Source organism: Hippocampus bargibanti, linkage group LG06 (genome assembly GCF_051943395.1).
Source record: "Hippocampus bargibanti isolate YZ-2025 linkage group LG06, ASM5194339v1, whole genome shotgun sequence".
Classification (NCBI taxonomy): Eukaryota; Metazoa; Chordata; class Actinopteri; order Syngnathiformes; family Syngnathidae; genus Hippocampus; species Hippocampus bargibanti.
The window spans coordinates 22708405-22720612 of record NC_142739.1 but is presented as its reverse complement, the minus strand read 5'-3'; the positions used below and the strand labels follow the sequence as shown (position 1 = coordinate 22720612).

Sequence of the window (12208 nt, the reverse complement as noted above, 5' to 3'; positions counted from 1 at the left end):
CTTTATTCAATAAAGCCACAATAAACGCTACAAGCCACACTGATTCCTCTTTCTCAGCAGCTTTCAAAACTGTCAAGTACACTTTTCAGTCAGGGTGTAGTCCGAAGCACGAAACAGGCTTCTGATTGGCTGCCGGTATGCAAATTGCCAAACGAACGTTCGTTTGTCAATTTGCATACTCTGCACCGGCAGCCAATCAGAAGCCTGCTTTGGACTACACCCTGACTGTAAAGTGTACTTCAGAGTTTTGAAAGCCGCTGAGAAAGAGGAGTCCACGTAGCTTTGAACAGGCAACACAACGCAAACGTTGCATTGTGCACCATGACGACAAACGACAACTGAAGCAAAATCTTCAGCAAGCGATATTTACCATAAATTGGGCAAGGGAGCATTTGTGGTTGTTACTTCCTTAATTAAAAAAAAACCTTTATACTTTGCAACGATATTTTTATTTTTTTTGGCGATTAGACGTCTTTTGTGTTTTAAGTTGTGAAAAATGGGGCTGGCAACTTTCTGGCCAGGCCGGAAACTTTTCAGAGTTGTCTGCCCGGGTGTCCACTAACTTTTTGTCATGAGTTTCAGACACTGGTATTGCTTGTGATGCTTTTGGGATCAAAATAAACCAACGTTTTTTTTAAGGCTCAAAATTGGCTGTTTCCTGTACTATACTGTAAATGAGCGAAAGCGGTATTACCCTGAACAGATATCATAGATATCTGCAACTACTCTGCTTTATTTCTCAGGAAAAATAGCATTTTGTTTTCAAGTACTCACCGTCAGTCTCTTATATCCAATACCAGATTTGCAAGTACAGGTATACATTTCTTTCATCTACGAAATGTGATTAAGAACCTATAACAAGGGTGTCAAACTCATTTTTTGCCACGGTCCACATTGTAGTTACAGTTTCCTCCCAGGGGCTGTTATGAATTTGGCAAAACCATGAGAATGTTTAATCCCCTCCACACATTACATATAGAGTTCATGGGACAATTTGAAATTTTGGTTCAAACTTTAGTAAGCATCATGAAATTTCACAAGACTGATTTGCTTTCGCGGGCCAAAGAAATTGATGTAGAGGGCCAGATTTGGCCCCCGGGTCTTGACTTTGACACCTGTGACCTATAAAATGGTTCTAAAAGTGCTTTCATCTTTCATTCTTGTGTGCATTAGATTTCCTAAAGCGACCATTGGAGCAATATGTCCGGAAGTTGGAGATCCCCGTGCGAGTGGTGAGGATGGATCAGAGATCTGGACTCATTCGTGCTCGCCTCAAGGGAGCGTCCATCTCGACAGGGCAGGTTAGTCAACTCACTGTGCGCTCATGAGTGACTTGTTGAACTGAGCAGCCAATCGCTGACACAATCTGGAAATCTGCACTTTTTAACTCATTCACTGCCATTCCCGAATTCATTCGGGAATTGAAAAGCATGACGTAGAGCACCATTCCCAAATTTGTTTGGGGTTTGATTTTTCTTCCGGGGGGTGCCAATAAAGCGCTGGTCAGACCTCGGGCCATGTTTTTCCCTTCCAAAAGGTGGAAGCATTTGCTTTTTGTCTATGTTAGCGCTTTGTTACAGTTTCAGCTGTTGTTAAAGCGCTATATATACGTATTGTATTGTATTTTGTACAGCCGCCCCCATTTCAAGCTCAGATAACTCCAGACCCATATATAACTTAGGAATTAACTCTTTTTTTCTGATGAAAGAAGAGAGTCTAAGGTTTTGTACGCTGAATTGAATGTTTATGTAGTCCTAAAACTCAATATCCTGTGAGTCCTGGAATTTCAGTGAAAATGACAAAAACCCTGGCACTGGAGTGGACACATTTTTGCGCATGGTCTGGCAGTGAATGAGTTAAATTATTTTATGATTTTACTTTATTTCTTTGGTAGGTGATAACTTTTCTGGATGCTCACTGCGAATGTACGACAGGCTGGCTGGAGCCGCTGCTCGCTCGCATCAAACAAGACAAGTATGCAAGCTTATCCTCATCTTGATTATCTGGCTGATGGGTCACGCTTTGTTTGCCACCTCATGCCAGCACTTGCACAAAAAGGTCATGACGATTGTTTTCCTGCGCCATAGGAAAACGGTGGTGTGTCCAATCATCGATGTGATCAGCGACGACACCTTTGAGTATATGGCGGGTTCCGACATGACGTACGGAGGCTTCAATTGGAAACTCAACTTCCGCTGGTACCCGGTGCCCCAGAGAGAAATGGACCGTCGCAAAGGAGACCGCACGCTTCCTGTCAGGTGGGGATAGCGCCCAACGCTTTTCTTCAACATGTTGTGCGCCTTTGGATATCTGCGTTTTGGGAGTTGAACTGGGAAAGCGACTGCTGCGGGAAGCCACGGTGACTCAAGTGTTGTTGTGGGTTTTCACAGCTACTGATTTTTCGCTAAGTCTTTGGGCAGGAACGATAAATGACAAAGTGTTAAAATGATTCAGCCATAAAAAATATAGAATGGAAAGAATAGTTGGAAAATTATATTTTACCTGGTGAATAACTTGAACCAGGTGGTATCAAACTAATTTTTTTGCTGCAGGCTACATTGTAGTTATGGTTTCCTCTAAGCAGCCGTTATGAATTTGAGTCATAACAAATTAAAGAATAAAGTAAAGTCTCGTTATATCGATATTCAAGTGAGTCCGAAAAATATCGATATAACCGGGACTATCGATATATCCGACCCTGTTTGCATGTAATTTTCTCCGTGCGTGCATAGAAATAGTATCGATATAACCGGGACTATCGATATATCCGATATCGATATAACGAGACTTTACTGTAACTAGTTTTCAAATTTTCAGTAAAAAATAATTGATGTTTACATGGGACAATTTTAAATTTCGGTTCGGACTAGAGCAAGCATGATGGAATTTCACAAGTTTGATTTGCTCTCGCGGGCCGAATAAAATGATGCGGAGGGCCAGATTTGGCCCCCGGGCCTTGACTTTGACACGTGCGACTTAAATCAATATTAATATTCCTGCATTGTCAAATCAAAATGCTCTTTTTGATTTTCAGTCATGATGGTAGTGACCTTAACTCATACAATGTGCAAATATGTGTCCACTCCCTTCCACTCCACACAAAACATTGCTAGAGGTCAAACCAGCGCAAATATGACACTCCACGTCATATTTTCAATTCCCAAATAAATTTGTGAATTGCAGTGAATGAGTTTCTGCACCGTTACTTAAAAAAAAGCATTTTTTTTTTAATTAGTTAAATTAGTTTTTAAATAGTGCTATAAATATAATCCAGCACATCAAGTTTTTTTTTCAAAAATAAAGAAAGTTATTTTCACATTCATTGATACGTAGATAGATATTTTTTTCAGTCCCAGGGGGCAAATTATATAAATAGAGTAAATCTCACATTAATTGAATGACATTGCAAAGTCAGCTCCAAAATCACAAAAAAAAAACTAAATAAAAAAATAACATCCATTTAAATTCTCCAATCTCCTTGTTTTGCTCCTTATTAGATTTTCATCTGTGATGATTAAGCGTTCGGTCAAGCCAGAATTATTTTTTTTCTGCCGTATTTTATTTTCAAAATAAAACAACAGCACACCAATATTTTTTTTTTTTTTTTTTTTTTTTTCACAAGACGGCGTCTTTTGTTTAAGTGAACCTGAAGAAATAAGTCACAGCGGCAAGAAAGGGAATTATTTTTAGAAGTGGAAAGCACCGTTTTGAAATGCAGGAAATAGCTCTTCTATCTAACACAACATGGAAAGCGAGGGGGAGTCTATACATCCTACAGACTGAAATAGTGTTCATATTCCCTTCAACTTAATGCTATTTGTAAATATTTTTTCCATCTTCTTTTATTTTGACAATACTTGCCTTTTTTCATACTGTTCTATATCTCTGCTTGTTTTTGAGGACAATCAGTTTGCCTGCTGTGACATAAAAAAAACATTGAAAATGAACCACTGGTGTTCTTTTTACAGAACTCCCACCATGGCAGGAGGCTTGTTTTCTATCGACAGAGATTATTTCCAAGAGATCGGCACTTATGACGCCGGCATGGACATATGGGGTGGAGAGAACCTGGAAATCTCCTTCCGAGTGAGTGGTCACACCCGCAGCCGTGATACATGAGTGCTTTCTTCCACACACGACACTCCCGAGGCCTCTGCGTCATTGCGAGTAACCCGCATGCTCCCGTCACCCTAGTGACCTTCCACTGCGTGTGTCTCGGTCACAGATCTGGCAGTGCGGCGGAACCCTGGAAATCGTCACATGCTCGCACGTGGGTCACGTGTTCCGAAAGGCGACGCCTTACACGTTTCCTGGGGGAACGGGACAGATCATCAATAAAAACAACAGACGCTTGGCTGAAGTCTGGATGGATGAATTTAAAAATTTCTTCTACATTATTTCCCCCGGTGAGCACCTGAGAGTGTGTGTGTGTGTGTGTGTGTGTGTGTGTGTGTGTGTGTGTGTGTGTGTGTGTGTGTGTGTGTGTGTGTGTGTGTGTGTGTGTGTGTGTGTGTGTGTGTGTGTGTGTGTGTGATACTGTGTGATCTAGCCATTAAAGCAGGGGTGTCAAACTCATTTTTTGCTGCCGGCCACATTGTTGTTATGGTTTCCTCTTGGGGGCCATTTTGAATTTAAGGAAGCCATTAGAATGTTTCATCCCTCCACAAATTACATACAGAAAGCACCAAAAATCAATGAATAACTAGTTAATGTGGTTTACATGGGACAATTTAAAATTTTGGTTTGGACTTGACATGCTTGATTTGCTTTTGTGGGCCGAATAAAATGATGTGGGGGACCAGATTTGGCCCCCGGGCCACAACTTTGACTGGGATGGCCCCTTTGTTTGGCACTGGGGCAGGGAGTAATTTCATGCTGAGGAGCAGCAATTAACTTATGCAGACACATGCACGTGCACACACACACACACACACACACACACACACACACACACACACACACACACACACACACACACACACACACACACACACAGACACAGACACAACCAGTAAAGACATGCAACGTACCTCAGAGAATACATAGATTTTATGCCAACTTTGAGCGTCACTGCTAGTAGATTCATCATGCAGTCAATTCAACCATCCTGACGAAATAATTTGGTGTGTGTGTCTTCAGGTGTGACCAAAGTGGATTACGGTGACATCACGTCTCGCACAGTTCTCAGACAGAAGCTTCAATGTAAACCTTTCAGTTGGTACTTGGAAAACGTCTATCCCGACTCGCAGATTCCCCGCCACTATTACTCCTTGGGAGAGGTATGCACTCAACTCAAACGACACAGACAAGCACCATCACAAAAACTTTGTGCATTTGTGATGATCTACACATTCACTGCCAGACGATGTGTCCACTCCAGTGCCAGGGTTTTTGTCATTTTCACTCAACTTGTCGGACCAAAAGAACATTGAGTTTTAGGACTACATAAACATTCAATTCAGCGTAAGAAACCTTAGATTCTCTTCTTTCATCAGAAAAAAAGAGTTAATTCCTAAATTATATACGTCTGGAGTAATCTGAGCTTGAAATGGTGGCTGTGCAAAATACAACAAAGTACATATTGATTTATTGAGCGCTTTAACAGCTCAAGCTGTAACAAGGTCAAAAGGCACATGCTGCCTCCTTATGGAAATGAAAAACATTGCCAGACCAGCGCTTGATCGGCACCACTGCAAGAAAAACCTAAACTAATTCGAGCTTCGTGCTCATGCTTCACGTCATGCGTTTCAATTCCAGAATAAATTCAGGAATGGCAGTGAATGAGTTAATGGTTGCATGATTTTTTTTCCCCCCATCAACAGATCCGAAATGTGGAGACGAACCAATGTCTGGACAACATGGCCCGCAAAGAGAACGAGAAGGTTGGGATTTTCAACTGTCATGGCATGGGTGGCAACCAGGTAAAACTTTCCCCAAAACGAGATGCTTGAAACTATTGATTATTCAAAGCTTACAAAAAGTTTTCAATGTACCGAAGACATCATCCTAAGCAGCTTTTTTTTTTTGTTGCGTTGTAATTGTTTTTGTTGTTGGTGGTGGTGTTCCTTGCAGGTGTTCTCCTACACAGCCAATAAGGAGATCAGAACAGACGACTTGTGTCTGGACGTGTCCAAATTAAATGGACCTGTCGTGATGCTCAAGTGTCACCATCTCAAAGGCAACCAGCTGTGGGAGTACGACCCCGTGGTGAGTGACAATTTTTGGCACCACCGTCATCAAACACAAACATCAAAAACGTCCCAAATCCAAACCTATTGGATTGGATTATACTTTATTAGTCTTGCAGTGGAGAAATTTACATTTCACAGCAGCAAAGTGATGGAAGTAAAAGGAAAGGAAAGGAAGAAATAGGGAAAAAAAAATATATACATATTGTTTTTCTTTGAAAAACGAGTCTGGTTATTTTTCCATAAATGTATTTATTAATTGTTGCTTTTTGTCAGATTCAAGTTACCGTATTTTTCAGTGTATAAGGCGCATCGGAGTATAAGGCGCAGCCCCAATGAATGGTGCATTTTTAAATTTGTCCATATATAAGGCGCACTGGACTATAAGGCGCAACTTCAATGAATGACAAAAAAACTCCAAATATAATATATAAATGTATGATAGTTTAGTTTAGTGCTACAGTCGAGGCTGGGGTTACGCACTACTTCATCTATAGGGGGAAATGGAGTCGGTCGCTGCTGACAGTAGTTGCAAGCCTGTTGTGGCTCAATAGGAGTTCACATATAAGGCACACCTGCGTATAAGGCGCAGGGTCATGTTTTGAAGAAATTCAAAGCCTTTGGGTGCGCCATATACACTGGAAAATAGGGTATTTCTGTGACCACTGGGCGGGGTGTTCCCTTCATCAATCGAGCCTTACCAAAAATGTTGTCCATGTGCACGTTGCCGTTTTGTATCATATTGAGAATGGTTATGCCTTTTGGAATCAAGACGGCGATCATCAATTATTTCCGAAGCAGGTGCTAACATTGTACTAAATCGAAGAGATCAATGAAAAGGTTTCGTCAACCGTCAGCTGTACTTCTCTGAAGGTGTTGAACGTTTCGCTTCTTATCCAAGAGGCTTCGTCAGCGAACTAAAATTTTGCTGGTAGTGCTGGCCCTATATAGCCCTCTGCTATAATCAGAATCAGAATCATCTTTATTGCCGAGTACTTAGAACACAAAGGGAATTTGTCTCCGGTAGAACACACTGCACTAGTATCATCAAAAAAAATGGAGAAAAATGGAGGCACTATACAGTTCTATTTGGGGTCATGTTTAGAGAGTTAATGGCGACAGGGGGAATAAGCTATTTAAATGTCTGCTGGATTTGGTGCGCATGGATCAGTAGCGCCTTCCTGAGGGGAATAGCTGGAAAAGGTGGTGGGCAGGGTGCGGAGGGTCCAGTAAGTCCTTGCTCTAAGGTTGGGGGGAGCGGAGGGCCATTTTCTGAGGCTACACTGATTACTTCTATTGTCCTGACTGATTATGGTCTACGACTGGCCTGATTGCCCCATTTGCTCTGGTATCACCTCATCAGCATAACTAAGCCTAGGTGGTAACGATCTCAGTGTTGTAAGCACGAACCAAATTAAACCTCACACCACCATGGCGATTTAGTGAAGGATTTTGCTGTTTTATGAAAATAGCTTCTTTTACTCCCCTTTCATACCATCTATTTGCTTTTGCTAAGATTTTAACTTCATCAAATGAGTGGTTGCTAGCTTTTAGGCGCATATGTACTGCAGACATAAATTGGAGAGAATGCTAAAATAATTTTGTGTCTATGTATGTGTGTTTTACAGAAGCTGAGTCTCGTGCACGTCAACAGCAACCAATGTTTGGACAAAGCCAGCGAGGAGGACAGTCAAGTGCCCAGCGTCAGAGACTGCACGCATTCGCGTTCGCAGCAATGGCTGCTACGCAACGTCACACTCCCCGAAGTCTTCTGATGGCTCACAAACACGGAGCAAGCGGACCATGAGAAGCCATCAGGTGGAACGTTTATCTTTCAAAAAAAAAAACAACAACAACAACAAAACTAGAAGTGGTCCATCTGGATGTGAGAGGACAACACCTGGGATGGTACGACGTCAAGGAACAGTGTCGCAATCCTCAGAAGGAGGTAAAAGACTCCCAACCAGGGGGATGCCGGATGTTCTCAGCGTGTGACTGATAGCTCACCTGTCACATCATCGTGTAACGTTTACTGACTGCCTCTTTGTTACGGAGTGTCTGCACTTAATTTGCGTGTGTGTGTGTGTGTGTGTGTGTGTGTGTGTGTGTGTGTGTGTGTGTGCGTGTGTGTGTGTGTGTGTGTGTGTGTGTGTGTGTGTGTGTGTGTGTGTGTGTGTGCGTGCGTGCGTGCGTGTGTGTGTGTGTGTGTGTGTGCGTGTGTGCGTGTGTGTGTGTGTGTGTGTGTGTGTACGTGTGTGTGTGCGTGTTATATGTTTTTTTCTCTTTTATTTAATTCAGTCATGGATTGTGAAGAGCTCCTATGAAGACCATTCCCCGTTGTGTGCCTCCTCACAGTATGTCTCCCTCTAGTGTCTTCGCCTTGTCTTTACACCCTGCAGACATTTTGAGGTTGGGCGGCGACAGAGAAGATTAATAACAATTGTGATATCATACCTTTTTCTATGTCCTGTTTTCATCTAGAGCATTCAAGTCTTCATTGCCCAATCTGGCAAGTTTCCTGCCGTCAGTGTACTTCCTGTACATCAAGAGTGTCAAAGTCATTTTTTTGCCGCGGGCCGCGTTGTCGTTGCGGTTTCCTCTCGAGGGCCGTTATGAATTTGGGGAAGTCGTTAGAGTGTTAAATCCCCTCCACATATGACATATAGAGCGCACAACAAACTAATGAATAGCTCGTTTTCAAATCCAAAATGACTGTTATCGCAGTTTACAATTTGAAATTTGAGTTCAGACTTTAGCCATAATGGAATTTCACAACTTTGATATGCTTTCGTGGGCCCAATACAATAATAATAATAATACATTTCATTTCTAAGCACCTTTCAAAACTCTCAAAGTCACAGTTACGGGATATGTTTTTCTGCGGGTGAGCAGCAGCAGCCACACGCGCCACTGTTCACTCAACCCAGAATAACTCAAAGAAATAGAAAGCTAGCTAAATAGCTAGCCAATAGATAGCTATCTAATATGTTTCCTGACTCGAATAGCTAGCTAGCTATCTAGATAGCTAATAGATAGCCAGCTAGCCAGAGTATTGAGTATTTACTATTTTGACGATTTTTGACTGATTGTTTTTATTGGAAACCGTAATTTTCATTAATGAACCGTAACGTAGAATGGGATGATGAAAAACGTACTTATTACGGCAAAACCAGAGTAGTTGTCAGGTATCCACACACACAAAAAAACAGACAAAAACTGATCTTATACTGCCTGTGCTGTGACAGGCCCGATTTGGCCCGCGGACCTTGACTTTGACACCCGTGCTGCATATCATTTAAAAATACAGATTACAATTTAATGACAGAAAATCCAAAAGAGGTTTAGAAACCCTGTTTTAAAGCAACACTCCAGTTTAGCGTGAGTGACAAGCTCCTTCTCTCTTAGTTGGGAGCCAAATTTACTATTTTTTTTTTTTTTTTTTTCTGTGGCTTCTCCACAAAGCCTGCTGGGGATCACTGAGTCATTTAAAGTTAAAAGAAAAACATCTTGCATATCATCAACCTCTTAAAATAATGGTCAAAGTTCCTTTTTGACAAAATTGTTTGTTTGTTTTTTTGCCTAAACTCAACAAAAATGTGTCCACTCCAATGCCATGGTTTTTGTCATTTTCACTCAAATTGCAGGACCTACAGAATATTGAGTTGTAGGACTACATAAACATATTGTATTGTATTGATAGAAACCTTAAACTCTCTTCTTTCATCAGAAAAAAAGTTCTTAAATTATATGGGTCTGGAGTTATCTGATCTTGAAATGAGGGCGGCTGTCCAAAATACAATACTTACAAATTGATTCATATCGTGCTTTAACAACAGCTGAAGCTGTAACAAAGCACTAAAATGGAAAATAGGGTAATACCGCCCCCTTGTAGAAAAAAAAAAAAAAAACATTGCCAGAGGCCATGGCTTGCGCATTATCTGCACCCAAGCATGAAAAAGCAAATCCCGAACAAATTCGGGAATGGCGCTAAACGTCATATTTTCAATTCCTGAATAAATTCGAGAATGGCAGTGAATGAGTTAAGCACCTCCTCAGGATGCTGACCACATCTGCTAAAAATCATCGACATATTTTGTTAAACAGATCGCTCAATTTTACCCCACATGCATTTGATAATCATTCATTCCCGAAGAAATGACCACCCATTATTTTAGTTAGGTTACGATACCGTATCATATTTTACCCCGGTTTTACATCATATCTCATTTAGTTCAGCACGAATGGCCATCATTATTCATGTGTTTTACATATCTGTGTCTGTGTAAGCTCTCAGTCGTGCAGGAATGGTCCATCGATGAAAAGGTTTCTTCAGCCGTCATCTGTAGAAATTTGAAGGTGTCGGACGTTTCGCCTCGAGGCGAAACGTCTGACACCTTCAAAGAAGTACAGATGACGGCTGAAGAAACCTTTTCATCGATTTACATATCTGTGTTGTCATCAAGCAGTGTTTAGAATCTCTCACCCCTGCCGTACTCCCTAATTACTCATCACGAGGGATTTGGACGTAGTTAGCGATCATGTTCGCTAAAACTGCGACAGTCTGCGGCAAAACGAATGTTTGATAAACATTCACATACGGCGATCCGAGTATGTCGGGCTTTTTTTTTTTTAAGTAGAGTGTCTAAAAATGAGTCAGGATGGAACGAAATGACATTCACTGTGGTTGAAATTTAGATTTACGTATTTTCATAATAGACTAAAAATTGACTGTATCAGTAACGGTCATTGTTAGTACAGGACCGCATTCTTCGAGCAACCTCCCCACAGCAACAATATTAGATTTTTTTTTGTAGGGGTGCACTTTTGAGTACACTGTACGAAAAATAAAAATCATATGGAGTGATTAGGGAGTCGGGAATGATGATTCCCAACAGTGAACAATCGTTTACACTTTGGAAGAATCATCTTCGCGACTGTGACATGGCCAAGGGGGCGTTTTGTGTGTAGATTGTGCAGTGATACCTTGGCTTACGAACTTGATTGGTACCCAGACAGAGTGTGTAAGGCGAAAAGTGTGTATCCCAAAAATTAATTTCCCTTAGGAAACCATTATAATGAGAATAGTCCGTTCCCAGGTCCACATAAAACATAAATGTCTACTTTCTAATTTTATAAGCCTTAACACTACACAAATATACCTTATTTTATGTATAATAAATGTGCTATTGTATTATAATTAAAGAAATAAACTGTACTTATAATAATAAAGTCGTTTTATTTACCTTTGTGATGGTCATTGATGGCTTGATGGAATGGAGTGGCTGGTTTCCGCTGAATTAAACACTTGATAAGGAACGTAACCTTCTTCTTTCACCATCTTGAGGAATGATCTCTTGGAGGTGCTTTCTCTGCGATAATTTTACCTTGTTCCTCATCAGTTGTTGTCTGTTTAGCAGGGTTGATAGCTTTTTGCATCAAGTGTACAGATGGCTTGTGCGGGTTGTTTGTGGGATATTTTAACTTTGCAGTCTGCACTCTGCCTTTCATCAAAGTTGAAACTCTCACTGTCTTCTGCCTGTCTCTAATGTTTAGACCACCCCCCTCACTGCTGCGTACTTGACCAATCACATGGCTTTAACTGAAGACTGGGGGTGGGGAATAGAGGACAAAAACTATCGGCTGCCATTTTGTTGTTGGAAGAACGGGCTCGTTCGCGAACGACACATCGCTCATTGAGGGCAGCTCCTTGTACGAAAAAAGTTTGTATGCCAAGATAAAGTTCGTATGCCAATGTAAAATGTTCATAAATTCATAAAACCGAAAAGATTGTAAGCCAAGGGGTTCGTAAACTGAGGTATCTCTGTACTGAAATGTGCTTACACATGCAACTTTTTTTTTTACAGTGATGGCATCCAAATATACGAAATAAAAATGAAGGTATTTACACGACCTGTCACGGACAACCATCACCTACGAGTCTGTCGTTTCTTAGTCTTGATTTTACAGTGAAAATGTTCTGACAACGGCTCAACTTTTCTTATTTTTTGCCGAACAGACAT

At 41.1% G+C, this 12208-nt stretch overlaps 1 protein-coding gene across 4 annotated transcripts in view; it reads left to right on the top strand.

Moving 5' to 3' along the window:
• The window catches only part of galnt1 (UDP-N-acetyl-alpha-D-galactosamine:polypeptide N-acetylgalactosaminyltransferase 1), a 49836-nt gene extending 41798 nt beyond the window's left edge, over positions 1 to 8038 (top strand). For all 4 annotated transcript variants that reach the window (XM_088999621.1, XM_088999620.1, XM_088999619.1 and 1 more), the window contains 9 exons: positions 1174 to 1301; positions 1895 to 1974; positions 2088 to 2258; positions 3969 to 4086; positions 4226 to 4406; positions 5140 to 5279; positions 5823 to 5921; positions 6073 to 6207; positions 7817 to 8038. In XM_088999621.1, the coding sequence (XP_088855747.1) occupies positions 1174 to 1301; positions 1895 to 1974; positions 2088 to 2258; positions 3969 to 4086; positions 4226 to 4406; positions 5140 to 5279; positions 5823 to 5921; positions 6073 to 6207; positions 7817 to 7963 (1199 nt within the window). In that variant the 3' untranslated portion in view covers positions 7964 to 8038. The remainder of the gene's footprint in view (positions 1 to 1173; positions 1302 to 1894; positions 1975 to 2087; positions 2259 to 3968; positions 4087 to 4225; positions 4407 to 5139; positions 5280 to 5822; positions 5922 to 6072; positions 6208 to 7816) is intronic.
• The last annotated feature ends 4170 nt before the right edge of the window (positions 8039 to 12208 follow it).